The sequence below is a fragment of the Nyctibius grandis genome, chromosome 11, assembly GCF_013368605.1.
Source record: "Nyctibius grandis isolate bNycGra1 chromosome 11, bNycGra1.pri, whole genome shotgun sequence".
Taxonomy (NCBI): Eukaryota; Metazoa; Chordata; class Aves; order Nyctibiiformes; family Nyctibiidae; genus Nyctibius; species Nyctibius grandis.
Window position 1 is genome coordinate 6,750,655 of NC_090668.1, and position 27,962 is coordinate 6,778,616.

Below are 27,962 nucleotides of genomic sequence, written 5' to 3' on the forward strand. Positions count from 1 at the left end.
GCACCGTGCGTGCAGCCAGGAAAACCGCCGGCGCGGCCCAAGCAGACACCCCCGCTCTGCCCCAGCCCTGGAGCGGGGCCGCCCCGGGGGGGTGATTCGTGGAGGGGTCCTGCATTGGCACCAGGGATGGATTTTACCCCTGGGTGAGAGAGGGGCAAGCGTGACACGTCCCCTGCGGTCCCCGGGGGCCCAGTTTGGCTTCCCACGGGTGGTGGGAGGGCGGGAGGTGCCCTGTGATGAGCTTCCCAGCTGTGGCCGTGCAGGGTGTTGTTGTTGGGTCCCATCCTGAGCTCAGCGCTCAGTTTTTCCTCTGCTCTTCCTCAGATAATTTCTAGTTGAGCTTGTAGGACTCCAGGCCGGGGAAAATTTGAGCGAGAGCCCAGAATTTGGGCCATTACCTCCAAATGTCGCTCGGCAGCTCCCTGGGCTGAACACAGGCCTGGCAAGGAGCGGCGACGCGAGGGGGTGGCTTACGAAAGCCGTGATGCACCTCGGAAAAGGCACTTTATTCTGTTTACGTCTGCGTACAGCGGAAAAACCGCGCTGGCTCCGGCTCTCCGCTCTCCTCTCCGGTTTCACGCTGCCCAGGTGAGCCCCTGCCATCCCTCCCCGCCGAGGGCATCCTACCTGTTGTGCAACCCCCCCCTCCCCGGGGCTCGGTGCAATCTGCTTTATGAAACACACGGCAAGCACGCAGAGAAAGAGCGAGGCGGGTTTTTCTTTCCAAGTGGGTGGGGACTCCTGAAATTCCCCTGGCATCAGCCACAGAGGGTTTTTTCCGAGCCTCTGCTCCAGTGTCTCAGCCCACCTAGCCCTGGGGGATTCGGGCAGCTTCGTCCCCAGCCTGACTCAGCGCAAGCCGCTCCTCATCCTCCCTCGTAAGCGAAGAGCTGTAGCGAACACCCCCGTGGCGGTCGGTGCTGCCTGTGGAGGAGCCACCGATGGCTCGGTGGGGACCGGTGCCATCAGGTCCCCTCCAGCACCGTGGCCACTGTTGAGTGGCCCAAAGCAGCACCCAAAGTCAGCGTTCCCCAGGGATGCTCTGGTGTTTTGCCTGCCCTCAGTTCCCTGTGCAGTGCCCCCCTCCCCTGCCCAAAGCCACCTGGAGATCTGGGGCTCCTGGGTGGGCTGGACCAGCAGCCCCCATATCCCCAGGGTCCTCCTGTGTCTGTGGGATGCCAGCTCCCGGGGAGGAGGAGGAGAGCCAGGAGGAGGTGGTTGGTAGTGCTCTGGGAGGGTCCGGGCCCCCAGGTGGGCTCGTGTCCCTGCGCCTGAGCCCGTCACACCCAGTACTGGTTGTTTTTTAAGGGGGGGTTGGAAGTCCGGCAGTACTGGAGGAGCTCGGGGTCCGGTGGTGCCCCAGGACCTGTGCCCTGGGGTGGGGGAGCTGTGCCCTTGCCCTCCAGGGTGTTGACAGTCGTTAGGGGGATGCTTTGGTTGGGGTCCGTCCTCCGGAAGGTCTCCTGGTCTGGCACAGCCCCGTTCTTGGCCTTGGAGGACAGGGAGCCCTGGACATGGTGCTTCCCTGTCTTGTTGCGCTTGTGCAGGTAGAAGAGCAGGGGCAGGATGAGAGCCAGCAGGAGGAAGATGAGGCAGATGGGGATGATGATGCTGAACATGTTGGTCTCAATGAAGCTAAGGAAGGTGCCCCCCTCCACGGGGTTGGGGCTGGTGGTGGCACCAGGGCTTGGCCAGGCGGTGGAGGGCATGCCCAGCTCGCTGGCACTGGGGCTGCTCTGTGCTGTGCCCTGGGGCACTGGTGGAGAGGGTGCCAGAGGGGCCATGAGCAGGGTGACGCCGTAGGCTTTGGAGGTGTTGTAGGGCTCAATGGTGTACCCCAGGGCTGCCAGTGCTGGTGGCACACCGGCAGCAGCCAGCTCAAAGACAAAGCTGTCACTCTGCAGGGGCTGATCAGTCTCCCCGGCATCCAGCACCTCCAGCCCGACCAGCCCTTGCTCCAGCTCACTCTGGCTGAAGGTCTCGATTGGGGTGGTGGGTTGTCCTGGGTCCCTGGAGACCCTCACGAGACGGCTGGCACGAGGTGCCCTGCGAATCTTGAAGACTGGGACGCTCTTGGTGCGGTTGGCCAGCTCGCTGGCGTCGAGGACGCTGGTGTCCAGGAGGGCCGTGGTGCCCCTGGGCCACACACTGCCTGGCCAAGCCTTCACCAAGGCATGGACGGTGACATTCACCACCCCAGTCCTGTTGGCTGCCCGTGACATGGCAAGGAACTGGAAGCTGTCCTCGGGAGAGGTGAGGTCAGTGAAGGTGAACATCACCTCCCCACGGTCCAGCTGCTTCTGTGAGAAGCCCTGTGCCGGCTTTTTATTGACCCACACTTGGCCAAACCTTGGGTCCCTGGTGATCCTGTACAGGGCATTGCCTGCCCCTAGCTGTGCAGCTCCCAGGAGGTGACGGTGGGACACGGAGGCCCTGTTCAGCTCTTGGGGCACCTCCAGCGGCACCAGGCTGGCAGCGGTGCTCACTGCAGGCAGCACCTCGATCTCCAGCGAGGTCAAGGTGGGGAGGTGGTGGCCATCAGAGAGGCTCAGGGCTAAGGACCCTGGGGCTTGGCTCCCGGTGGCAACAAACACCACGTGGCCTGCGTTGACATCCGCTTGGGTGAAGCGGTTGATGGGGTCCCGTGGGTTGTATGCGTTGGCCAGGTGGCCAGCGAGGGGTCTCTGGAGGACGCTGTACACCATCTCCTCTGGGGAACCTGATGGGTCTGCCACATCCAGGTATTCCTGGGACAAGGTCACCACGGAGCCTGGTTGAACCTGCAGCACTTCTTTCCGCCTCACCACCTGCGGTGGCTTGCTGCTGGTCACAGTTATATTGAAAGCTTCGGAGATGACCACTCCTTCCTGCGGAGGGCGGATGGACTGCTGCACCCGGGGACGGAGCCAAGCCTTGAATCTGAAATGGTCTCCAGAGATGCCATCTCCACCATGGGCGTATGCCAGGCGTCCTGTGGCCAGGTCTGACTGCAGGAAGAACGGCCGTGACCGCTCCAGGGGCACACCAGCCACCAAGAGCTGCCCATGAGCCGGCAGCCCCGTCACCAGGAAGACAACATCATGTGCAGCCCTCTCGGGGACCGGGATCTGGCTTAGGAGGTTGGAGGCATCCAGCACCGAGGTGTCGATCTCAGCCTGTTGAGCTCTTGCAAGCTGGAGACCTGGGGGGGGAAAGGGCAAACCCAAAAGTCTGTCACCCCTGGGAAGAGCCAGGATCTGCCAGAGAGGAGAGCAGACCCAGGGGAGAGAAAGTTATAGTGGAAACAAGAGGATTGCAAAGAAATGGAGAGGGATGAGAAGAAACTGGGACTTATTCGTTTGGGAAGATGATGGAGGATGGAATTGCACAGGGAGCCAGCAAAAGGATGGATGCAATTTTAGATGTTGCTTGATCAACAAGCATATCAAAGCTTATGCTTGGGTGGCCAGGGGAACTTGCACGGTGGTGTCTTCTTCAGACAAACAAGCCCTCCTGAAGTTTGCAAACTTCAGGAGAGCTTGCTTGTCCCTTGCTTCTCCCTCCTTTCTTTACCTGCATTTCTCCATAGTTGAGTCGAGCGCTGTGGACACTTGGCCTCAAAGGAGATCAGCACAAGGAGGATGAAGGAATCTGAGATGGCCGTGGGAGCGACCACACGGAAGCGAATGGCATCTTGGGCGAGCCAGAAGGGCTTCTCTGGCATCTCATGCTGGTAGAAAATCAACCCACTATCCACCTAAAAATAAAAAAACCCCTCTAAGCTCTGCTGAATGGTGAAATAAATACCCAGAGCGGGTGATGCACCCATCTCCCACATGGTATCTGTCTCATCTCTGGTGTGATGGGCACTGTAGCATGGGGGGAACCCTGGTGATGCTGTGCTAGAGCCAATCTGTACACCCTGGGCTCTCATCTTGGCTCCAGGAAGGAGCAGCCAAGCCCTAATTAGGTAAGAAATGGGGATCATCACCAGTTGTGGTATGGAGCCACCATTGAGAGCTCACAGTGTCTCTCTGCCAGGAGGTTTCTGCCCAGTAACTGGGGAAACTGAGGCTCAGAGGAAGGGATGATCTTGCTCAGCATCTTCCAAGAGCCGGGCCAGGCTTGCTCCAAGGGTGAGCACAGCACAGGAGAGCTTGCAGGGGAGGCAAACCTGTGTTGGCAGGGCTGGGAAAGCCATGGTGTGGCCGCAGCCTTGCTCTGCCTCCTGCCAGGGACCTGGTGCCTCTGCCCATGGTGGCAGGGGGCTCAGGCTGGGACCCCCGGGCCTGCAGCATGGGGTGAGGGAGGGCCGTGCCTCGGCATCCTGGGGGCAGGGGAGGTGAAAGCTCACCTGGGTTTGGGTGAAGTTCCTGGTTTCCTCCCCCTGGGAGGTGCTCAGCCTGCCCAGGCGTGGGGCTTGCTCGATGCTGTAGTACAGGGCGGTGGGGCCGGCGGGGCTGTTGCTCACTGCCTGCAGGTTCTGGCTGGTGATGGGCTGCAGGGTGCCTGGAAAACACACCGAGGATGGGCTCTGAGCTGTGGCCTTGCCACCCACCTGCAGCCCCTGCCACAGGCATCTCTTGATGGCAGCCAGGCTGGGGCAGGAGGTTGTGGAAGGGTCCAAGGGTCCCGTTTGCCATCGAACTGGGAGGATGGGGAAGGTGCCTGTACCCACCTGGGCAGATGGTGAGGCTCTGCTTCTTGACCAGGCTGATGAGGGGCTCTCTCTGGGCCCGGACGAGGAAGAAGTGCCCAGGAGACAGGTTCTCACCATCCCAAAGGTCAAAGGCAAAGCCACCATCCAGGGGCCCTGCGGAAAGCACAGAGCTGGGCGTTTACAGGGGCAGGGGGCTGCAGCCCCCCAGTAACCTGGCACGGCTTGGACCAGGGTGCTGTGCCATGGGGTTAGCACCCGCCTTGGTGGCACAGTGCTCCCCTCCAATGGTGTCCCCTCCCTCGGGCTGGGGGTCACACCGGGCACCTCAGCCCTGTCCTACCTTGGTGCACGAAGAGGATGAGGCCGTCGTTTATCTGGGCCTGCGTGAAGCGCCGGACCTCAGCGCCGGGCGCCGACCTCAGCACAACCTTCCCGTTGGCCGGGGGCTGGATGGAGAAGGTCACCTCCTCCGCCGGCGAGTCCTCATCCTCGGCGCTCAGGACGTGGGGGCTGATGACAGCCGTGGCACCTTCCCGCAGCTGGGGGAGAGGGAGAGGCTGTCACCCCCCTGGGGTGCCCCCAGCACCTCTCCCCTCCTCCCCAGCCTGCTCCAGTCCCCGTCCCAGCTCAGACAGCCTCGCTGGGTGCCTGAGCACGTCCCAGCCCAACAAGGACTCCTTGTCCGCGTGCCGGGTGATGCCTCCATCATTTGGCCTCTTCCCAGCCCCACGTCACCCTGCGCTGCTGCCGTGTTTCCCGGCACGTGCCGTGCCGCTGGGTCCGTGCATCTGCATGGTGTGTGCAGGACAGGGGGGAGGGCTCGCCCCGCCGTGCCTCAGTTTCCCCAAGCGCTGGAAATGGGAGAAGGCACTGTGCTGGTGGCTGGGGCAGCGGCTGTGCCTTTGACATGGCTTTTAGTGGGGTCCCTGAGCCCTGAACTCGCTCCCTGAGCTGCTGCTGCGTCCGTGATGACCGCAGCCCCGGCTCTCCCCGCCTGGGTGCTCCTCCTAGCTCGTGTTCCCGGCAAAGCACCCGTCCCACCGCCCCCTCGCCACCCTGCAGCAAGGCCACCAGCCGCCCCAGCAAACCCTCCAGGAATGACAAGTATGCGGCCGAGCTCAGGGCCACCCCACAGCTTCCCCCGGCTGGCGGTGCCCACCCACCCCTGGGGACACTGCCACCCCAAAGCCCTGCTACGTCCCCTCGCCAGCGGGAGGCAACAATTCTCCCCACTCCTAATCCTGTGCCGTGTCTCACTCTTGGCAGACCATGGGGGTCAGTCCTGCGCTGCCAGGCAGGTCCTGCCTGCGCACCCCAGAGCTGCCTTTTGCCCTCAGGATGCCCCAAAATCGCGGGGCGCACGGACCGAGCCTTCCTCGCAAGCCTGGCCCGCATCCTGCCGCCCCCCAGGACCCCCCCGGCGCCGGCGGGGCCGCTCGGCTGGCCGGGCCGGGTTACATGAGCTCTTTTGTGCCGTTTTCAGCTGGCCTAACCCAAAACATTTCTTGAGTGGGTGTGGGTGCCGGCAGTGAAATCAAATCCCTCGGCAGTCCCCGCGGGATGACGGGAGGCAGGCTCAGAGGCACGGAGAGGAGGATGGGGGAAGCGCTGCTGGACGCACGGCTGGCACGGGAGCTGGAGCTCCGCCGTGGGTACACCGAAGTTTTGGGCTGCTCCCTGTCCCCAGCACCCACAGCCAGGTCACTTCAGCACCCGGTGAAATCGCAGTCACACCTGGGGCTCGGTACCAGGGAAAACTCCCCGTGGGCAAAGCCCAGAGAGGTGTTTGCAGGCAACGGGGACCTGCAGCCCCCAGGAACTGCTGCCCACTGGGGACGGTGGCTGACGTGGCTTTGCTTGCGGCGCTGACCCTCTTTGCCACGCTCCCTGTCCACCCTGAATTATTAAAGCCTTCCGCCTGGCTCCTGCTCTCGCTGCTCGGTTATTGTGTTTGCTCAGCCTCCGTGTCACCCCTGCTCTCCGGGAGAGCGCGGGGAGGCGGCGGCAGCGCCGGGAGCATGTCCGTGTGCTTTGGCGCAGCAGTGGAAGCCTCTCTCTCGGTGCCATCCAGCCATCCTTTCTCCTGACGTAACCCAAAAAGCTGCTTTGGGGCCAAATCTGCCTGGTGCCTTCCAGGGGGGCTCCGCTTCGGGGTCTGAACCCTGCCCATCGTCTCGCCAGCCCTGCGTGGCCTCTGCACCCCCGGAGCTGGCAGCAGAGGAAGGCTTTGTGCAATCTCTCTCCTGGACCCGGCCTGACCTTTAAACGCTGAAGTCATCTCTCGCCAGAGCACAAACACAGCAGGGCCGGGCCCCTCCTGAGCCCTGGGTTGCTTTAGCCTTGCTCCTGCTTGGGGCAGGGAGCCTTTCCCAGCTCCAGAGCCCCTCCTGCGGGCAGCGGGGCAGCGGGGGTTACCCCTGCCAGGGCCAGGGGGGCATCCCAATGGAAAGGTGGGTGGATCGCTGCCTCCGAGTTAATTTGGGGAGCTGCTTCTTTCTTTTCACCCTTTTTTTTTTAGCATGGTGCCATGCTTCCCTAAGTGCCTTGAAATCCCTGGGTTAATGAGCAGAGGAGCCTTCTCCTCCTCCTCTGTGCATCTGCCTGTGCCCGGGGCAGGATGCGTGGCAGCGGGGACAGGGTCCCTGCTTCCCCCCGCTCTGGCCCACCCTGCCAGAGCCAGCAGGGAGCAGCTCTTTCGGGATGCGGGGATCCTACAGCGAGCAGAGAGGGCCTTTTGTGCCTCCGGAGAGGGGACGAGGGGCTGACCTTCCTCTGTGGGGAGTGCGGGGATTCTGGCACAGCTGGGGCAGATCAAGGGGGCACCAACTGATGAGCTATAAAAGGGATGTGCTGGGGTGTAACTCAGAGGAGTGCAGGCAGAGCTGGGGCTGGCTGTGGATGGGGCATCCCCCAGGCTTTGCTGCCAGCCCCTCTCCCTGCCTCTGGGCTGCCTGCGTGGTGCCCAGCCCATATCGTTCCCTTCGGGCATCTCCCCCAGAGCCCGAGCTCCCAAACACCTTCCCAAAGCCACCGCGATGATCCTGGTGTGATGATCCTGGTGGAAGGAGCTGCTTTCCCTGCTGCCGGCCTGGGAAGTGCTGGGATGGGTGAGGATAGTGTGGGGGGTGGCGGGGGAAATGGTGCTTCTGGGCTGGCCCTGCTGCGTGGGTCCTAAGAGTGTCTCTGCTGCAGTTTTAGTGCTGCTGCTGCCGGGGCCGGAGCGGTGCTGCGGGGCGATGCTCCCATCTCGCGGGCGCCTTCAGCATCGGCAGCGGGGAGGGACGGGGTGGAGATGGGGGGGACGGACACACCCCGCCCGGTCTCCGCCTCCTGCAAAGCCTGGCCCCGCCGGGAAACCGCCTCCCTCCCCCGGAGCCCATCGCCTGCCTCTGGGCTGCAGCCCAGCTCTGCTCTGCCCCAGTTCCCCGGGGTGCGTGACCGGGCTCGCAGTGGGTCCCGTGGGGTGTCCCAGCGCTGAGCACCCAGGGCCCGGGCTGGGCTGGGTGCCCATCCCCGTGGCATCCCGCTCTTACCTGCAGCCCGGCGTTGAGCCTCAGCCGGGGCCCCCGGGAGCTGCGGGGCAGGATGGTGACGAAGAGGGTCCTGGGCTGGCTCTGCCGGTCCAGCTCGGAGGCGTTGGCCAGGAGGGTGAAGCTGTCGGCCACGGCCCGGGGGCCATCCTGCCTGTACTGGATCCGCTGGTTCTCCACCTGCGGGGCAGGGGCCGGGTGACCATCCTGGGAGGCCATTGGCCCCGAGCCCCGCTGGGGAGGGGACCTGAGCACCCGCCTGGGAGGAGGGAGGGAGCAGGGCGCCTGGCACTCGCTCTGGGGCATCCCTGCGGGATGGATGCAGCACAAAGACAGGGAGACAGATCCCCAGGGGAAGCAGACCTGGACCCCAGCGCGGGCGCTCTGCCTGCATCCTCACCCCGCGTCCCCAAGGCCATTGGAGCACGCCTTGGGGGCTGATGCACGCCTTGTCCTCAGGGCAAGCCTGCCATCCCAAGGGGAGAGGAGCCCTGCAGCCCTCCCCGGCCTCCCAGTGCTGGAGCCCACCCCCGGGCTCTTCCCAAGCAGTGTGGTGGGCAAACAGGCACCCTTGGCTGCTCTACCTGGCTCCAGGTGAAGCCGTGCAGCCCACCGTCCTCGGGCCGCTCGCTGTTCAGGAGGGTGCCGAAGCGGGGGGGCTCAAGCACCCTGAACTCCACGCCGAGAGCCGTGTAGTAGGCGTTGGGGATGTTGAGGATGCCCGTGGAGAGGGTAGCAGAGCCACCTCCTGGCACCGTGATGTTGCGGACAGCCAGGGGGATGGTGATGGGGAGCACAACCAGGCTCACCACCACCCCCTCCAGAGGGTCTGCGCCGCTGGCCGTGATGTCCACGACAAAGCGATCATGCTCCGCTTCCATCTTGGAGTGGAGGTAGAGGACTCTGCCACTGTTGATGTCCTCCTGGGTGAAGGACTGGATGGGGTCCAGGCTGGGCTGCTCGTTTGGGTCTTGGCCGTGCTGAAGCATCGCCAGGAAGCCGGAGGCCGGGGGGCTGCTCACCAGGTAAACGATGTCCTGTGGGGGGATCTCTTCATGGGCCACCTGGGAGTGTGGGGGAGACAAAGCATGAGTCGGGGGCAGGCACCTGTGAGGCCGGGCTGTTCCACAGCCCACTGCTGTGCAATCCCCCATGGCTTTGCTGTGGGATGAGCTGCAAGAGTCACCTTCTTGCCAAGGCCATGCCTGAACCCCCCCTCTGCCCCTGGGCAAAGCCTGGCATGGGCACAAGTCCTTTGCTCTGGGCAGGTGGGTGTAAAATGGAGTCCCACTGGTGGCTGTCCAGGTTTGGTGGCCAGGAAAGTGATGCAGGCTTGGGGAATGACTACAGAAGGGGGTACTCACCAGTAGGTACTCCTCCTTGATCCCGGCTGCTTCCCCCTGGAAGACGTGTATCTCCTTGTGGTTGACTATGTGCAGGGGGCTGGGATGGGTGTCCAAGAACACACTGATGGCCAGCGTGTCCTCCACCACCACCTCGTTTGCTTCTACAGCGAACTGGAGCTCATCCTGGGTGTTCCTGCTCCCGTTGTGGCGGTAGGAGATCTCTCCAGCTAGCAGGTCCCTCTGGGAGAAGGCCATGACCGGCTGCTCCCCTCTCAGCACGGTCCCCCACCTTGGGGGGGTCGTTATCAGGAACCGTATCTCTTCATCTGACCTGATGTCCATGTTGGTCTCCAGGCTGAGGACAGAAGAGTCAATGCTCCCTCGGCTCCCTTGGTGGATGACTAGACCGGTGTTGTTGACTATTTTGATGTAGGGGTCTGACGCCTGTACTTCCAGGAGGGCTGTGGTTTGGTGGAGGCCATCTGAGACCTGTAGCTGGATCCAGCCCCGGTCAGCTCCTGAATGAACAAAAAGGATCTTCTTCTTCCTCAGGTCATCCTGTGTGAACCGATAAACCTGGTGGCTTCTGTCATCGACCGACACGATGCTGCCAAATAAAATGTCCTTCCTCGCCAGCACTAGCTGCGCGTCGGAGAAGCCAGAGTCCTTGTCAGTGAAGGCGATGTCGTCTGTTGTCAGCAGGTGCTGCCCATTGCGCACCACGTTGAAGACCTTGTTCACCACTTGGACCGGGGTGTGGTCATTGACGGGTTGGATGGAGACCCTGAAAACACCTCTCACCTCCTCCGCATCGGGCTCAGCGCTGCCCTCGCCCTGCCTGGTGGCTACGAAGGGGATGTCGTCCTCCAGTGTCTCGGAGTCGTCGTGCTGGTACAGCAGCCGGCGGTGGAGGATGTCATCATTGGTGAACTCCATGATCTCCTCTCTGGAGGCCCAGCCGTGGGACGCAGCCCAGGCCAGCCTCCCGTGTGCTGGCCCCTCAATCACTTCGTAGAGGTAGTCCATGCTGTTCATGCTCTGTACAAACAAGTGGTCCTTGGAGATGACTGCTTGCCCCCCTTCTGGCACGGTCAGGAGGACATTGGTCAGGACTGGCGCATTGGGGTCCCCACCAATGCTGATTGTGTAGGTGTAGATGGGAGAGTGCTGCTCGCCGGCGTGGACACGAAACTGGAAGGTGTCCTCTGCTTCATGAGAGTTCCTGATGGTCACGCTGTAACTCAGGTGGTTTCTTTGCAGGTCATCTTGGGTAAATCCAAAGCCTTCAGTCAGCCTGTTGCTGAGCAGCTCTAGGTTTCCCTTTTTGGGAGCCTGGATTATCACATAGTGGAAGGGGACTGGGGCAGAGTTTGGATCTTCCAGCATTGCCTCCAGCTCCTTATCGGTGATATTTCTGTGCCGCTTGTTCTTCATCTGGAGGGGGACCATGGTCCTCATCTTAATGGTGGCTCTTTTAATCCTTATGAGAAAGGTGTTGTTTTGCAAGACCTTCTGCCCCACCTGGACTTCGAATCTCAGCTTCTCCGTGACATCTTCCAGCCGGTGCTCCGGATCTGTGCTGAAATACTGGATGCGCCCTTGCTCCAGGTCTTGCTGGTGGAAGGACTCGACTTTTTTCCATTCCCCTCCCATGCTCCCTTGCTTCTGGACCTCACCATACCTTAGGGGCTCTGTGAGGACATACAGGATGGCGACCCGTTGTTTCTCGGCGTTTGTCTCCACTGACAGGTTGGCTGTGGTAATGCGTGCAGCCTCTCCTTGGGAGACCAAGAGGCCAGTGTTGTTGTGCAGGTGGATGTCAGGGTCAATGGCGAGGATCCTCAGAGTGGCGATGGGGCTTGGGACGGTGCCGTCACTCACCTGCAAAGTGAGCTGTAAGTTTGTCCCGCTCTGGTGCACGTAGACTATGTTGCCTGCTTCCAGGTCCCTGCAGGAGAAATCTTCGATGGGCACTCCAGGGTGGAAGTCATATTCCACATAACCCTCCTCCATCTGCTGGCCACCATGCAGCTGGAATTCGAGGTCATCACAGGACGTGTCATCATCTAAGACCTGCAGGATGTCCGTGGTCAGGTGCTTCCGTGTGTGCTTCAGGATTGTCATGTGGTTCCCGTGGGGAAAGATCACCTGTGGGGCATCGTTGATGGGGTTGATCATGATGGGCAGCAGGTACATCTGCCCCTGCCGCAAGCACTCGGGGACCCCTTGCTGGGCAGTTACTGTCACCTCCAGCATCAGCTGGTCCATGGGCCCCTCGGAGCCATCGTGGACATACCTGACTTTCCGATTCACAATGTCCAACAAGGTGAACTTCCTTCTGCTCCTGGACCCAGGAATGTCCAGCTCCAGCTGGCCATGCCTAGGGTCGTTGGTGATGCTAAAGAGGATTTGGGACTGCCGGATGCTTGCAAGACTCAAGTCTACCGTCGGCTGGGCGTGTTTCCACTCCAGATAGGCCGTGCCCCCTTCAGAGACAATGAGGGGGCTGACGTGCAGCAGCCTGCTGATGTTGGCGAAGGCGGGTGGGAAGCTGTTGTCTGGCTGGCACGGTTCCACCACCAGGCCTGGTGCTCCCAACCATACATCCGGAGGTGGGGAGGTGGGTGCCTCATCATGCTCATACGCCTCATCATAGTCCCAGTAGTGGTCCTGCTTTCCACAGCCTGATGTGATGTCCTTCGTGATCACGGCATCTTGCAGACTCCTCCTCTGCAGGTTTATCCGCAGGTCTTCCAAGCAGCCAACAAACGAATTGTTCGTCATGGTCCACGCAGAGATGAAAGCAAGATGATGGTCCCTCAGCCTTTGCAAAGCTTTTTCGTTCATACCTCCGATGAAGAGGTTTCCCTGAAGGTCCAGGTAGTTGTTGATGCCCCGGTTGGATGTGGATGAGGCATAGTAATCGATCAGTATCTCAAACTTGTGGATGTCTGTGTAGACTTTGACATAGTGCTGCTGCTCATCGCTGATGAAGACGTTGTTGTGCAGGACGATGATACCGTTCCCCTTCTCAACAAACCCTCTCAGGCGCCCGTTGGAGATCTCCAGGTAGAAGAAGTCATTCTCCAGCCCCGCGTGGTAGATGAGGGGTGCCTGGGTGATGCTCGTCGTTATCACAAACTCGATGGTCGCTTCCTCCCTTGCATCCCACGTGGGAAACGCGATGTAGGAGTGTGGCCCCAGAAACCCAAAGGGGTCCTCAGGGTCTGCAGAGAACTGCATGCTGCACCCTTCCTGGACCCGGTGGAAGATCTTGGAGCTGCCATCAGAGGACAGAGGGGAGAGGACATCCAGGCCGTTGAATGTCACTAAGTGGAGGCAACCTCTGAAGGGTGAGCTGGTGTCGGCAAGGTATGGCAGGTCAAGGCTGCCTGTCCCACCAGCATAGAGGCCATACTGGATGTCCAGCTCCCGTACGGGCCCAGCGATGTCCACAGAGCTGTTGAAGAGGCCGTCAATGGTCAGCATCATCCTGCCGTCTTCCACCAGCAGTTCCACGTCGTGCACTGCCAGGTCATTGAGCTGCAGCTCTGCTGGGGACTGCAGTGTCGTCACCTCCGAGCCCAGCTGCAGCCTGGCCTGCAGGGAAGCACATGGAAAGTGCTGAGCTCAAGCAAGGTGTTACTTGCAGCACAGGAGACACCTCTCCACCTACCAGATATACCTGCTGAAGCGTGGACTGTTCCTGGGGGCTCACAAGTGTTTTGGTCCCTCTGTTCACTACTGTTCGTCCTGCCCTCTTCCTCCTCTGTGCATGTTCCTCCCTCCCCAGCTCAGTCCCCCCGTGGCCATGCCTTCTCTGTCCCACTCTCTGAATTTCTCTCCTTTTTCACTCATTCTCAGCAAACCCCAGTCTCAGGGCTATTTCCCTGGGGTCCTCCATCTCCCAGTCCCACAGCCCCACCACTGGGCTTTCCCTCTCCCCCCATGGAGGAGCCGTGCCAGATGCTGGCTCCTCTTTCCCTGCTCCATCCTGCCCACTGCCCTCCATCCCTGCAACCTGGGCTGCTGCCAGCCCTTGCCCTGGGAACTGGCAGGGGAAATCGCAGGCGTTGCTCCCCACAGGCAGAAGCCTGGAGCCCGCCTAAGTAGAGGGTTAGCTCATGGGCCCTGAGACACATGGTCTGCATTAGGGACACCTCCGGCCAGCAGCTCGCTTGCTCTCCTGCTTTGGTTTAGATGTGGTTGGTGGCCCAGCCCAGGCTGCAGGAGAGGCAGGATGTGTGCCTCGGGTGCGCCCTGCTCTGTTCCTCCATGGTGGATGCCAACACCGTAACCACAAGAGGGGAATTTTATTCTTCTGTCCTGATCCCTTCCCATGCCCCGACTGGGCTTGGCCTGTGGTGGGACAGAGGAGACCTCTTCTTTCTCTGGATCCTCATCTCATCCCTTCTTTTCACTAAGCCCTTGCACCCTGGGCATGCTGTGCACCATGTCGACCATGCAATGTGTGTCTGGGTGTCTCCACGATGCTCCCCAGCATCACCCCAGGTGAGGAGCTTCCCCATCTGCGGCCTGGTTCTCTGTATTTAACTGCTTCTCCCAAGACTGTGTCTACTCTCCTCTTGAACTCAACATCCCCTGGCAGGGCTCTTGGCACCTTGGCTGTCCGTGCTCGTGTCTGGCCCTGCGGGCTGCTGCTTTCGGGTGCTGCCCCTTCACCCTGGCACTGGCTGAAGCCCTGACCCACAGCCCCCAGGCTGCGTTGGGGTGCTGGGGTGCTGACCTGCAGGGTGCCGGCTCGCAGCTGGAGCAGGAGGTGGTCGGGCTGGCCGGCGGCCAGGAAGAGCAGCCCGCTGCCCTGGCTGGTGTACAGCTGCACGCGGAGCCGCACCGTGCGCGAGGCGTCCGCCAGCGGCAGCTCCACGAAGCCGTCCCCGAAGAAAGAGGCTGGGGAGAAAAAGGAGAAGGTGAGGCAGGGAAAGGCATCCCCCTGCAAGCCCTGTCTGTGTGGGTGCTGTGAATCCGGAGCCCCCTGAGCCTGTCCGTCAGTCCTTCCCTCCTGGGCTCCCCGTTTGCCCTGTGACAGGGGAGCCTGGAAGGGCCCTCAGGGCAGTCTGGTTGCTGATTTTCCTAGCTGAAGGGGTTTCTAGGAGCTGGGTGTGTGGAGGCAGAGGTTGTATTTCTCCTTGCTCAAGCCGCATTTAGAGGAACCTTCCCCCTCGTTACGTGGCCAGGGCAGATGCTGTAGTGCCTGCCATCGGACCGACTTCCCATGCGTTAGGAGGTGAGCCATTACCCTAACGAGTCTTTCTCAATTCTGCCCCAGCCATTTCCCTTTGGAGCAATATAAATCCTTCCAGCAGTGGCTGTCGTGCCTTGGCTGGATTCCCTGGCTGGTGCCAATTGCTGCTGAACAGAGAGATGCTGCATGGGGATGCCACCGGCTCAGCCAACACCACGCTCTGCTCCTCTCCCTATTTTATCCTACTTTTTACCAGCTCTCCGTATCATCCAGACATTGCTGATGGTGGCTGCTCCCTCGGTGCTGGAGGAATCAACGCCTGTGTCTGTGATCCATATGTGGATGTGAGGCTGTACGGAAACCTTGGCTCAACCAGGGCGCCTGGAGCTGGAGCTGGACCGCGTTCAGCGCCCAGTATACATCAGCCTGACAGGGACTCAGCGCAATGGCATGTGGTCGTGAAATGAAAGACTGTGTCACAGGGCATACGCGGGAGAGGGCAGAATTAAAAGCACAGGGAGCGGCAAGGCTTAATTTTAGAGTTGTACTTTTCAGCTGGCTTGGGGTGAAACCAGCCTCCTGCATGCTGAGGTCTGGGTGTAAACACCCGCGTGTGCTCTTACGGCTGCTTCCCTGGTTGCATTTTCCTATTGCCCAAATTTCTGTGGGGCTGACCGGGGTGGGAACAGGCAGGAATGGGGCAGGGGGTGATGCAGCAAATAAAAACCCAACAGAAAAACAAGCAGCCACAATCACGGAGGGTTTGAAACGAGCCCATCGTTAGAGGTGAGGGTGAGGGTTTGATTGGCATGGGCAGAGCTGGAGCGCTCTGCTTTGGCTTTACGTGTTTTCTTCTGAGCTGGGCTCTGCAGCGCCCTGTGTAGGGGATGCTCGGCTGAGCCCTTCAGGGATGGCGAGACCTCCTTGCCCAGACTCCACAAGAAATCATTTCCTACCACCTGGGCTCTGGGAGAATAATGCGGGTGTTGCAAGGACCGTCACTCCACCCGCTCCAGGCAGGGAAGAAATGGCAGCATGGAAACATCTCGCGCTTGCTCTAACACCGAGCCCTTTGCCCAGCCCAGGGCAGGGCTGCCAGACCGCCTTACCCAAGCCCGCTCCTTTCCTGGCCCTCGTGCCTGCCGTTGGCGTGGAGCACTTTGGCTTCCTTGTCCTCTCCGGCCCAGCCAGTGACTCAGAGGAGCTTTGCTAATCCTCATGGGGCCGTGAAGGGCTCTGACCTGCTCCCTCCTTCCAGTGGTCCTTGCAAAGCCAGCCCTGGTGCGCCTTGCTCGGTGGCCAAGGGCGGTGGGTGCCGCGCCGGGCGCTGCCTGGGGCCCTCGGCACGGCCTTGTCCCGGGGTTTGGTGAGCAGGAGCGATGCAGCACATGGCAAAAGGGAATTTTCCTCTCCCTCCTTGCCCAGACACGGGCAGCCACGCTCGGGGCCCGACGATATATTTTGGTCCCCGGAGACGCTGCATACACGTTCTGTGCTGGCTCCTGCCGAGGTCCCCCCCTGCGTGTGCGCTCTGTGCTCCAGCTCCCGCCGGGATCTTGCTGTGTTTCTGTTTTGTGGCTTCCCCTTAATCCCAAAAACATGGTCTTCAGATGGGCAACAAGTCGCTGCTCTCACAGGGAGGGAAAGCCCACGCCGGTACTGACCCCACCGGCAGCTCCTTTGCCAGCCCAGGGGCCGGGCAGCGTGTCCCGGGGTGCAGGGGATCATGTTTTGGGGCCGGAGGAGCCAGCCCAGCACAACCAGCCTGTTTTCCAGTGTGACAAGGGGCAGCAGCTCCTGCAGCCAGCACATGTTGTCCCGCCTCGGTTCTCCCGAAGCTGCCAGAGATGCTTTTCTTCTCTGTCTCTCATAAAATCCTACTAACAACGAGTAACGGGAAGCGTGGGTGCCCAGGGGAGTGGTGCTGTGCTGGGGGAGGAAGGAGGGACCCTTGCCCGGCTCCAGGAGGTGCTGGGATTGTTCTCTGGCAGCAGAGCGGTGTGAGTTACTGCTGTTTGTCTTCCCAAATTCCTGCTTTACTTCAGGGCCGCTCTCCTCCTCTGCACTGCAGCCCGGCCAGGATGAGAACGCTGCTTAACCTGTGGCATTTCTCTTTCACAAGGGACTCACAGCTTTCCACCTCCTTCTTCCCTCCTCCTTGTCCTCCACATTGCAAAAGACACAGAAAATAAGGTTTGATGGATTTTGTTTTTTTTTTTTCAAATGCATTTCACCCCGGAGGAGCCTCCATGGCACAGGGAGCACCACCCCGATCGATGGCTTGGATGGCAGCTCTGATTTGGGCACTGATGGAGAGAGCAGGGACCTCCCCCGCCTACCCAGCCCCATCCACGGGCTGGCTGCAGCTCAGCATCCCGGGATTGCCCCGTGTGGATGCACTCTCGTGATCCAAAAGCACCTTTCCCAGGGTGCCACGATCACGCCATGGGCATGCTGTGCCCCGAGCCAAGCCTCATCCCTGGATGGGGATGTCTGAGCATCCCCATCATGGGGAGCAGCGGGTCCCCGTGTCCTGCCTGTGGGTCAGGGCAGGCACCCTGACCATCCTTCTCACCCTGGCTAAAAATAACCGACGTTCCCAGCTCGCCGTGCCCCATAGGAAGCCGCTGCCCCTGCCTTGCCAGGCCCGTGGAAAGGCGTTGCCGAGGCGAGAGGAGCCTCCGTCACAGTTTCCGAGCAGCCGGCCAGCAGCCAGCAGATTTTAGGCTGCACTGTCATTTGGGTTTTTGCTTCTCTTTTTTTTTTCTGCATTGAAAAAAACAAGGAGACGAGCCAAAAGCTCTGAGCAGAGGGCTGGGAGCAAAGCCCCAGCCATGCTCGGCTCCTCCTGGGGCCAGCGAACAAGCAAGGGCTCTGTGGGAGCCGGCGCTGCCCCAGCACCCGCCGCAGCCGCCGGCCACGTGCCGGGTCCGGGACGCCTTGGCCCTCTCCTCCTGCTCCTCCAGTTGAAAACACGATGGGTTTGGCCTCACCAATTGCTGTTTTTTTGGTGTTCAGGGAGTTTTTTGTCACACCAGCCCCCTGAGGGAGCCTGGTCTGGCAGAGCCTGGGGCTGGGCACAGCACGGAGGGGAAGGGATCCCCATCTGCTTGGGGGGCTGCAGGCTGGGGGGCTCCTGGGGCTGCTTTGGGGCTCAGCGGGGCCGGTTTGGCCTCTCCTCTGTGTTCTGACATCTCAGTACACAAACTTCTCCCACCTCTTCCCCAGCACGTAGGAGGATGGAGGAGCCAAGTCCCGGCTGAGGCGAGGGAAAGCGCTGGGAAAGCTCAAGGCGAGGGTTTGCAGAGCGACCCGCCGCTGGACGCGAGGGGTTTTTGGAGTGGGGAGACATCTCCTGGGTGTGCGGGGGGAAACGTGAGGTGGTGGACGAATGCCTTGCCCTCCCGCAGGCTCCTACCCCGGCTCGGGGCACCCCCAGCCCTGCACGCGGGACGGCTGGGTGCGTTTCGGGGTGTGCATGAGGAGGTGCATCGCTGCGGGGGGGGCACAAACGAGTCCCCGAGGGGCTGCAGGGACTCCTGTAGCTCTGCCCAGAGGAGGATGCTGAGGCTGAGGAGGAAGGAGAGGAGCAAACCCTGCCTGGGCAGAGGGGACACGGCGCCGGGGAGGGGCTGGCTGCTCAACAAGGCTTCATTGAGGCTGCGGTGAGGGGCAGGTGGGGGCCAGGGCTGGTGGCCCGTGTGTGTTTGCAGGGAGGGGACTGGAATTCATTAAAGCAGCTCTTTAATTACCGCAGCGGGTGCCAGGAGAGCCCCGTGCAGGCACACGCATCCCCCTGAAAGACTCTCTGTGTTTGCAGCCACTTCCCACCCTGGCCACACCAGTTTTTTAACGGTGGAAAAACAGTCGAGGAGTGAAGGCTCCTTGTTGCCCGAACAGCCCTGGGCTTGTGCGGCCGCCGGTGCAGCCCAGCCCGCCGGCTGCCCTCCTTCCTGCCCACCGGCCCGTGCCAACAGGCGGCCCCCGCCTCGGCAGCGTGCCCGGTGCTGCTGAGCCCCCGGCACCGGCACGGGGTGCTGCCGGGGCGCCCCACGGCCAGCCTGGTGCATGCCTCCTCTGCAGCGTCAGGAGCTTGTTTTGAGGCCCTCCGAGTTGTTTTTTTTTTGGTTTTAATGACTTTATAAGGTAGCGAGCTCGCCCGTTGCCAGCCGCACTGCACCCGCCCGCTGTGCAAACACCGGAGGGGTTGGAGCAGCCGCCCAGCCCTGGGGATGCCGCTCGGCAGCTTGAACCCCTCCTGGTCCCCTCGCAGCGTGTACACGAGCTCCCGTCCCCGCTGCCAGCGCAGGCAGGGTGGGCAGGACCAGCCCTGCTGCCTCCGCCGTGGGTGGCCCAGGGCTTCAGCCGCCCTAATCCCCAGCCTGGCTCTGCGATGCCTGAGCGGCCCTCGGGTTTGGCCGGGGCTTTGCTGGGAGGAAGGGGTGCCAGGGGGGATGACTGGGGGGCTGCGGCCTTCAGGGGTGCCCGGAGACCCGAGCGGGTGCCTGGGTGTAGCAGGAGGGCTGAGCACCCGTCCGGGGCTCCGCAGTGAGGAGGTCCCAGTGCAATGGAGACGGGTCACACGTGAGCCAGTCTTGGGATGCAGCGATGGCATCTGAGCCTGGCGAGGACCTCGGGGGGGTCCCACAGTCCCCCTCGTGCTGGCAGGACCCTCCTCCGCAGGCAGCGTGGGTGGGCTCAGGCATTTGGGACGGGGCAGAGCCAGCCCAGCAAACAGCCCCTGCCCCTAGGAAAGCCTCTCCCTGCTCTCCTGCTCCTGGGGTCCTGAGATTTACAGGGTGGGCTGTCATGGCCACGGATCCATCCCCGGTGCGATGGCTCCCGACACAGAGGAGGGCTTTTTCTCTTCATCCCCACTTCCAGGCTTTATGCTGTGACTCCCGCCGACAACTGCAGCTCCCACACCCCGAGCCAGGGCTGTGTGTGCTTCTCCAACCCCGGCCACGGGAACAAGAGCTCCGGCTCTCACCTCCCACCCTCCACCTGGCCCTCCCTCGCAGCGGGGCTCCCCGGGGCCGGCGCTTTCCAGGAGTGCCGGCCAGCGGAGATTGCTGGAAAGCAGCGCCCGGGAAACCGCCAGCAAAGCCGTGGCCCATCACCCTCCCCGGGGCTGCGACTGCCAAGCGCTCGCCAGAAGCGGCCAGCACCCTTGTTTCGGGCACGGGAGGAGAGCCCCTGGGCTGGGGTGCTCTGCTTCACCGCCGTCCCGCTGGCCCCTGCCTCCTGCAGCAGATCATCCAGCCCTACCTCTGGCTGCTTTGAAAACCTCCGCCTGTGTTTATTAATTCAGTTCCTCTGCCAGCTGCTCTCCGCTCGCCTTCCCCCGGCTCCTGCCAGGGGGGAAAGAAGAAAAACCAAACCTTTTTGCAGCCCACGGACTTTGGGGTCAGGGGAAAACATGCCCACTGCTAATTCTGCACTGCTTGGGGTTGGGGCTTGCCGTGTCACCCCACATCCTGCCAGCCCTGGCCCCCCTGCCCGAGGCAGGTGCCTGCTCCTGCCTGCCTCCCCCCATCCTTACGAAGCAGCATGGAGGAGCTGCTATAGCTGGAGGCCATAAAGCGGGGTCCAGGCGGCTTGGCTGGAGCTCCAGAGCTTATCCAGCGCGCGGTTTGACGATGATTCAAGCAGCCCTAAAGCCGATGGTATTTCCTGCGCTCTCGGGCTCGGCCAGATGCAGGGCCACGGAGGGGAGGAGGGCGAGGAGGTGATGCTGGCACTGCCCCTGCCACACACGGGCTCTGTCCCCCTTGCGAAGGCCACCGTGCTCTTAGGAAGAGCTGGGGGGATGCACCCCCGGAGCCTGGCACGAGCGGGAGCAGGGATGGAGAGCTTTTAACAACACAGGGCTAAACGGCTCCAGAGGGACTTAAGGAATAAGCCCGAGCTGGAAGCGGTGGTTGGAGTTTTTTTGCCCTGGGAAACGAAGCGGGGGGAGAAAGTGGGAGGCTTTGGGGAAGCGGGAGGCTCAATGGGGCTTTTGTGCCGTCCCCTGCAGCCTGACTCAGGCTCGCTCAGGCTTCCGCTGCCAGGAGAAGTTGGCCTGGAAATGTTGTATCAGCCCCCGAGGACGTGGTTTCCAAACCATCCCAAGGCGGGTTTTGTTCTATTTTTTCCCCCTTTCTCTTTCTTGCTTTTTTTCTTTCTCCCAAGCCGTCTCCCCCTCCATCTCTCTCTCGCTGGCAGGTTTTCCAGCTCCACCCTGCACATCCCGGCCCCCGCTCCCGCAGCTTCCCCTACCCCAGCTCTGCTCCAACCGAGCCTTCCCCCCCTGCGAGGGAAGGGCTTGCAGGGGGGCACGCGGTGGCATGCGACGGGGCAAGGCCAGCCAGCCCAGTGCCAGACGGAAGCCTGGGCTGGAAGCTGGGTTACTGGGAGTGGGGCATCCCGCCTGCAGATCCCCAAATCCCATCCCTGCCCACCCAACAGAGCTGGTGCCCGTTCCCCAGCCCCGGCGAGGGGAAGGAGCCTTCCCGGGAGCCGGAGAGGGGAGCAGCAGAGCCCAGCCAAGGGATGCTCACAGTTATCCCTGGAAGGGCTGGACGTTACCGGAGAGATCCTCGCCCGCCGTCAACAAACAACGCGGCTGCCGCTGGAGAGGGGCCCGTTTCCAGCCGCCCCGGCTCAGACGTTTCCCAGCCTGGCTTGTGTCAAACGGCTCTTGAAGTGCCAGGATGGGGGGGGGCGTTATCAGCCAAAGTTGGGGCGATGGAGGGTAAGGATGGGCACAAGAGGAGCTCAGAGCTCAGCACGTGCAGGGAGGTGCTGAAGCTCTGCAGGAGCTTTGATTCCAGCATCCACGGGCAGGGAAGGAGCTTTTAAAATGTGCAGCTCAGGGTGATCTGGCCATAGCCGTGCTGTCAGGGCAGCACCCACAGCACCCACAGCACCCACAGCACCCACAGCACCCTGCACCCCGCAGGGCTACAAGGGCCATGGCCAGGATGGGCTTTTGGTGATGCCGGGTACTGCGAGGGGCAGAGAGAAGTGTCTCCATGGGCAGGGAGGGGTGTTTGCAGCGTGGAAAGGGAAAGAGAGGGTGTTTTTTGCTCATCTGGGGTTGACACGCTAAATTGTCTGCCTTGCAGTTGTAACTGCAAAGAAAATGAGTCTTGTCTTTTTTTACCCCTTTCTAGAGCTGAAATCTCTTCTGCCTCTTCTCTCCTCTTCTCTTCTATTCTCTTCTCTTCTCTTCTCTTCTCTTCTCTTCTCTTCTCTTCTCTTCTCTTCTCCTCTCCTCTCCTCTCCTCTCCCTCTCCTCTTCCTCTTCTCTTCTCCTCTTCTTTTCCCTCTCCTCTCCTCTCCTCTCCTCTCCTCTCCTCTCCTCTCCTCTCCTCTCCTCTCCTCTCCTCTCTCCTTTCTTCCTCTCCCCATGATTTCAGAGGTCCCCCTCCCCACCCTGCCTCCCCACCCCTGTCATCCTCCCAGCTTTTCCATCTATGAGAAACAAGCGGCGGGGTGATGTTTATAGAGAAAATAAATGCCTGCTCTATTTCTAGCGCAGGGGGAATGTATAGCTGGCTGTGGGGGTGTGGAAGCGGGCGCTCACATCCCCTCCCAGGGCTGCGGGGCAGGGCAGGAGGCTTTTCTCAGCCACATCTACCTCGGGCCAAAACTTCCCTCTCTCCTTCCCGGCTCCCAGAGGAAATGACCCCGGTGGGCCCAGAAATTTCTGTGGGATGGGATGCAGAAAACCTCGAAGCCTGGGAAATTCCTCCTGACCCCCTCCTCTCTTTCTGCCTGGGCACTGGGGAGCACCAGGGGGGCTTATGGTTGGGAACAGCTCGGCTGGGATGGCACCGCAAGCAGCCGGGGGCTCTGACCCCAAACCCCCACCTTCCCCCCACCCGCCTGCAGCAGGGAGGAAAAACAATGAGCAGCAAGCCAAGATTTGGGCAGAAGAAGCAGCAGGGATTCACGGGGGCCATCCCGAGCTGACTCAGGGCCCACGGCGGCTCCTTGAACAAGCCAGTGAGTCACGGTGACGGATGAATGTTACTTTTCTCTCTCCTTGGCTCGGAGGCACATGATGGGACCGGCCACCTCCAAACCATGCTGTTTGCCCCGTGACGTTCTCCACTCCCATCAGTTTTTAGCAGCTCCCTCCCTTCCCTGGGATGCTTTCTGTCTGCTCCCGTCTGTCTGTCTGTCTGTCCGGCTGTCAGGCAGCCAAGAGCAGCCGTTGGACGCAGGGCAGCTCCCGGAGGTATTGCACGGAGCGATGCACAACTGGCCCGGGCCACGCACCCGGGCAGGAAGGGTGGAAAATGGGAATTTATCACCATCCAGGGCATGGGGCATAAACATCCCTCGCCCCACCTCGCTGCCGGTTGGCAGGAGGATGCTCAGAGGCCCTATTTGGTCTGTCCTGAGGATAAGCGACAGCTACCGAGCGACAAACCAGGCAGCAAACCTGCATCCTCCCCACCACGGGCTGGGGAAGAGCTGCAGCAGCCCCGCTCCTCTGGTTTTAAGCCCGACTTTGCAGAATCCAGGGCTGCCCTGACTCTGGGCTCTGCTTTGCAAAGCAGCCCGTGGCTTTGCGACAGGGCGAAGCGGGTTCTCCGGTTGTGCCACATTAATAAAGAGCCTTGAGTCCGTTTGCAAACTTCACAAATAAAATGAGCATCACGCAGGCACGTCCACTCCCTCCGCAGCAGCTCAGGGAGAAGGATCATAACACATTTCTCTTGACCTCAGTTTTTCTATTACATTTAACTCTACGGAGCATCCCATCCATGTGCAGGATGGCGATGTGCAACCAAGCACTGGGTGCAATGGAGACGGCTCGGGGAAGGGCTGGTTGGGAACGAGGGGTCTGCGGTGGGCACCCTCCTCGCTCCGTGTCCCCAGGAGGTTTGGAGATACAGGGTGGTGAAGGGGCTGGTTGCAAACCTGCCTTGTACCTGCTGGGGTGACTCGGGGACATGGAAATGGCCCGGGACGCCCAGGAAAGACCTGCGAAGTGCACGGATAGGAGCTGAGGAGTTTCTAGGACTTTCCCAGCTGAAAGCTGGGGGTGATGTTACTGGCTTCCCAAAAAGGAGACAAGCTGGAGCCCGGCTCCTCCAGGCACCTGGAAAGGGCCAAGGGAGCAGCCCCTGGGAGCTGAGGCCGGGCTGAGCCAACGCCTGTTGCGAACAGTCTGTGCTTTGAGCTTTATTTAGGCACACAGACAGCATCAGCCTACAGCCTCCCAAGTCCTGTCACTGTCCAGCCTTCAACCTGACGTTAGTTCCTCGGGGTGAGCTTAACCCTGTCCTGCGATCTTGGAGGAATGCGCTTGTTATATATTTGCCCGCAGCCCTCTGTTGCTAAATATAAGAGTAAGACGAGAATATTCCTCCCCGATTCCCACGATACCAGTTTGCATTCTCCCCCTTTTTCAGCCTTTTTCCTGTGCTTTCCCATCAGCTGGAAACTTTTCCAGCTGCTTGAAGCTATGACCTCAAAACATGTGGCGCATTCACAAAAAAAAGAGAAGCTTGAATAAATCGATCGGATTTCCAAAGGCGGAGGAGAGGAATAGCTGAGGTGGCTCCTTAGAGCTGATAACCCCGGAGGAGGCAGGAGGGGTCCCAGATGGGTACCCTGGGGCAGACATCATTCCCTTCCCATGAGCAGGTACCCTGCACAGGGCAGCTGTGGACAAGCCAGGGTCACGCTCGCCTCCCTGGGACCCCCATCACCGCTGCTTGGGGTCCAGCTGAGGCATTTTTGGCTTGCCCTTGTTGGAAGCTCGGGGTGAATGCTGTTCACAGGGACCCCACACATCCGATTCCTTCTTCCCCCTTCATCCATCCCCTGTTAAAACCCCCAGGGAGATGGTTTTTGGGGAAGCAGGAGCTCAGCCTGCGGGTGACCTCACTGGGAACCGGAGGAGAGCTGGGCTGTCTAGAAACAGTTTACTAAAGCTTCACACTCTGATGTCAAGAGGACAAGTTTTATGAGTGTTTTTTCTTTTTGATATAATCTTGTATTTGTTGATGTACATGGTGACTCTTTCCATTTTGGGCTGGGCAGAACGCCCGGGCCCCTGAACCTGGAGGCAATGCAAGACACAGGCTTTGCCCCTAAAAACGAGCCCGTCCCCAGCTCCGTGCCCAGCACGCTGCTGCTGGCTGGCCTGGCTCTCCCTGATGGGGATGCAGGGATGTCCGGGGCAGGCAGCCTGTGGGGACACTGGCACCAGTGCTGGTGGTCCCAGCAGGGATGCTCCTGAGGGGATGGGGCTCAGAGGAGGGTGGTGCCCAGACCAGGCTGGCATGTCTGCTTCGATCAGGCGCAAAAATAGTCCCCAGCCTCAGAAAATGGGCGTAAAACCCCTTTCCTTTCTCAGCCCCATGGGTCCGCACCAGGCTCCGTCGATACCTGGAGCTGTGCCCTGGCTGTGGGTGGTGTTACCTGGGGGGAATCTGGGCTTTGGCAGGTGCCACTGAAAGCCCCGGGGTGGTTTTTGGGGTTGCTCCAGCCCATTCACCATGAAAGAGCTTGGAAATGCCAAGGCAGCCCCGGGAGCCATCCCGGACACCCGAGCGGGCAATGGTTCTGCATGGTGAAATCCCTGTCTGGGATGGAAAGGTCAGGGCTGGAAGGAAGAAGACCACTTTGTTCATTAACAAAAGGGATTTTTTTCCACTCAGCTTGCCAGGCATCGTCATATTTCGGTGCATGGAAAAAAAAAGAAGGAACAAGGCGGGATGGAAAGAGAGGAGCGTGTCCTGGAGGCCACCTGCTTGCTGGGGAGGGAATGGGGACAACAAGGGACCCTCAGGGATCTTGCAGGTGCTGAGGGCCACAAGGCTGGGCCCTGGGATCATCCTCCTGCTCCTCGCACTGACACAGGCTCAGCTGCAGAAGGTGGTCAGGGAGCAGAAGACCAGAGGTGGTCAGTAATTCCTCTGGAAACTGCTTGGACAAAGCAAGATCCTGCCCCACCACTGGTCGGAGCCCCGGCACCTGGGGGGGGTTTGGGGGAGAGAAACTGCTCGGTGAGATGTTATATTTATTTGAGGGTGAGTTAGGGAAAAAAAAAGCGCTTTTTAAAATTCTCTTCACTTCTGAAGCCTCTGACCCAGTGAAAATGGTCGGTTAGACCCCAAGCACAGCTTGGAGGGTCAGGCTAAGGCACAGACCTGCCCTGAGCAGTGTGAGACCCATGTCCAGACTCCAAAGAGCCTGCTGAGACTCAGACCATCACAGGTCCAAGCATCCCGGAGCAGGGGAGGGAGCAGGAGGCAGGAGGCGCAGGGTGGGAGCGGGGCTGCGGGATGGCCGTTGGGATGCTGAGGTAGGGCACGCCGCCGTGCCAAGATCCGTGCGCTCAGACCTGGCCTCTTCTTGGGGAAACTGCATAGAAACCCCCCGCTCTGCTCCCAGCCCAGCCCATGCCCTGCAGTAACCCCTCTGCCCTCTCCATCCCTGCCCGGCAGCCAGTGTCCCTTGCCCTCCACTCTGCCCGGGGCCAGCCCATTCTGCAGCACCATGGTTCCTTCTCCTGGGGCAGACCCTCAGTCCTGGGTCGTCCCCAGTGCCCCATCATGCGCAGGGTGATCCTGCACCCCTCTGGGGCTGTGCCGGCAGGAGAGGCGAGCCCCATGCGCCCAGCCGCCCCGGACGCACCGGACAGACAGGGCAGAGTCAGGAGGTGACACATACCCTGGCAAAAGCCGCCCAGCTCCATCCTTCCCACCCATCCAAGCCCCCGCTCCTAGGACGGAGGGGCTGCCCTCTCAGACAAGGCCAAACATGGGCACGGAGGGCTGGCTCTCCCTACGGAGTTCGTGCTCCGTCCCCGTGGCACAGGGCTTTGGCAGAGCAGGGAAGGTGCCTTTGTCCCCCGTGCTGCCCGCGGTGCACCCCAAAGCCCTGCGGCTCCTGCCCGTGTGCCCCTGGGGAAAGCATCAGTCCCAGCCGGGGTGCACAGCACCCCGAGAGCCGCAGCGGGTGAGCAGCCCCTCTCCCTCCCTCGGTGTTCTCCGCAGGGCAACCTGGCCCAAACCCCCTCAAACCCCCTGCCCTACACCACGCAGCCGCCTCTCCTTGCTCCTGGCCCCCCGCACCTCAGGGAGGGACAGCCTGCACCCATGGGTGCCCGCACCACTCCCATCCCTCCCAGCACACCCCGCGCACCCGAAGCCGAGCCTTTCCCCCCCGGTTTCTCACCGCTCCATCCCTCGGGTGGGCTGGCGGGATGGGGCTTACCTCCGGCCGGGGGTCCCGCGCCGAGAGGCAGCGGCTGGCAGGCCAGCAGCAACAGGGGCAGCAGCGTGGCGATGCCACCTCGGGCACCCATGGTGTCCCCTGGGGCTGGAGAGGCGGCTCGGGCTCCGGGCACGGCACAGCCTGCGCCAGCGCCTGCTTGCAGGCGAGTGCTGCTGCTACTACTATATTTAATAAAGCGGAGCGAGGGAGGGACCCGTAACTTCTCCCGCCTGTCAGAAAGGAGGAATTCGCTCAGATTACAAAGTCAATTTTCTCTCTTAAAGGGCTAGAGGCCCCCGCCTGCCCGCCACCCACCCGCTGCTCAAAGCACCCTTGTTCGCCAAGGCCAGGGAGGAGCAGCCACCGCCGCCACCGCGAGGGAAAGGAGCCTGTGTCGGGGTGTGACCCGGCTCCTGGTGTCCGTGCAGCCCCAGCGGAGCGGCTGGCTCCCGAAGCCACATTACCCACCCTGGCTGCACCCCCTGGCCTGCCGCCTTCCCTGCCGCTAGCCAAACCTCGCACCTCCCTCAGCACGACTCAAGGCAATGGGGATGATCCTCAGCCCTCGGGGTTCACAGCCACCGTGCTAGCGTGGCACTGCAAAAGGGCTTTCCAGCTTCTCCCTCTGGTGCAAAGCTGATGCCACACGTGCTCAGGACCAGGTCACAACCCGGGGGTGCAGCATCCCACCCAGCCCGGGTCCCCGCTCCTTGCCCTGCAGAGCCCCAGGGCTCTCCTTGCTCCCATCTCTCCATCCCCCTCCAAACCTGCCTGGATCTAGCGCAGCACACCCCTCCTTCCTCATGGATGTCTACATTTCAGATCCTTTTTTCCCCCACGCCGTGTTTCACTGATGGATTACGCGCGGCTTGTTTCCTTCTGGTTTCTATCTAACCTCTTTAGGGCCCTTGGGGTGACTTTGCTGTCTTTGGCAGCGTCTGTAACACCTTCCAGCTTACAGTTGTCTGCAAACATAATTAATTTGCTGTTTACTCTTGCTTTCAGATCATTAATAA

The 27,962-nt window shown here is 61.1% G+C and overlaps 1 protein-coding gene across 1 annotated transcript; it reads right to left on the bottom strand.

Moving 5' to 3' along the window:
* Positions 1-505: 505 nt before the first annotated feature.
* On the bottom strand, positions 506-27,084 carry CSPG4 (chondroitin sulfate proteoglycan 4). The gene is made up of 10 exons (XM_068410412.1): positions 26,947-27,084; positions 14,263-14,426; positions 9,534-13,115; positions 8,754-9,233; positions 8,173-8,349; positions 4,980-5,178; positions 4,658-4,792; positions 4,334-4,488; positions 3,553-3,736; positions 506-3,181 (listed from the first exon to the last, which is right to left on the bottom strand). Exons 1-10 carry the CDS (start codon positions 27,035-27,037, stop codon positions 1,281-1,283), a joined length of 7,068 nt encoding a protein of 2,355 aa, XP_068266513.1. The 5' UTR covers positions 27,038-27,084; the 3' UTR covers positions 506-1,280.
* Between the last annotated feature and the right edge of the window lie 878 nt (positions 27,085-27,962).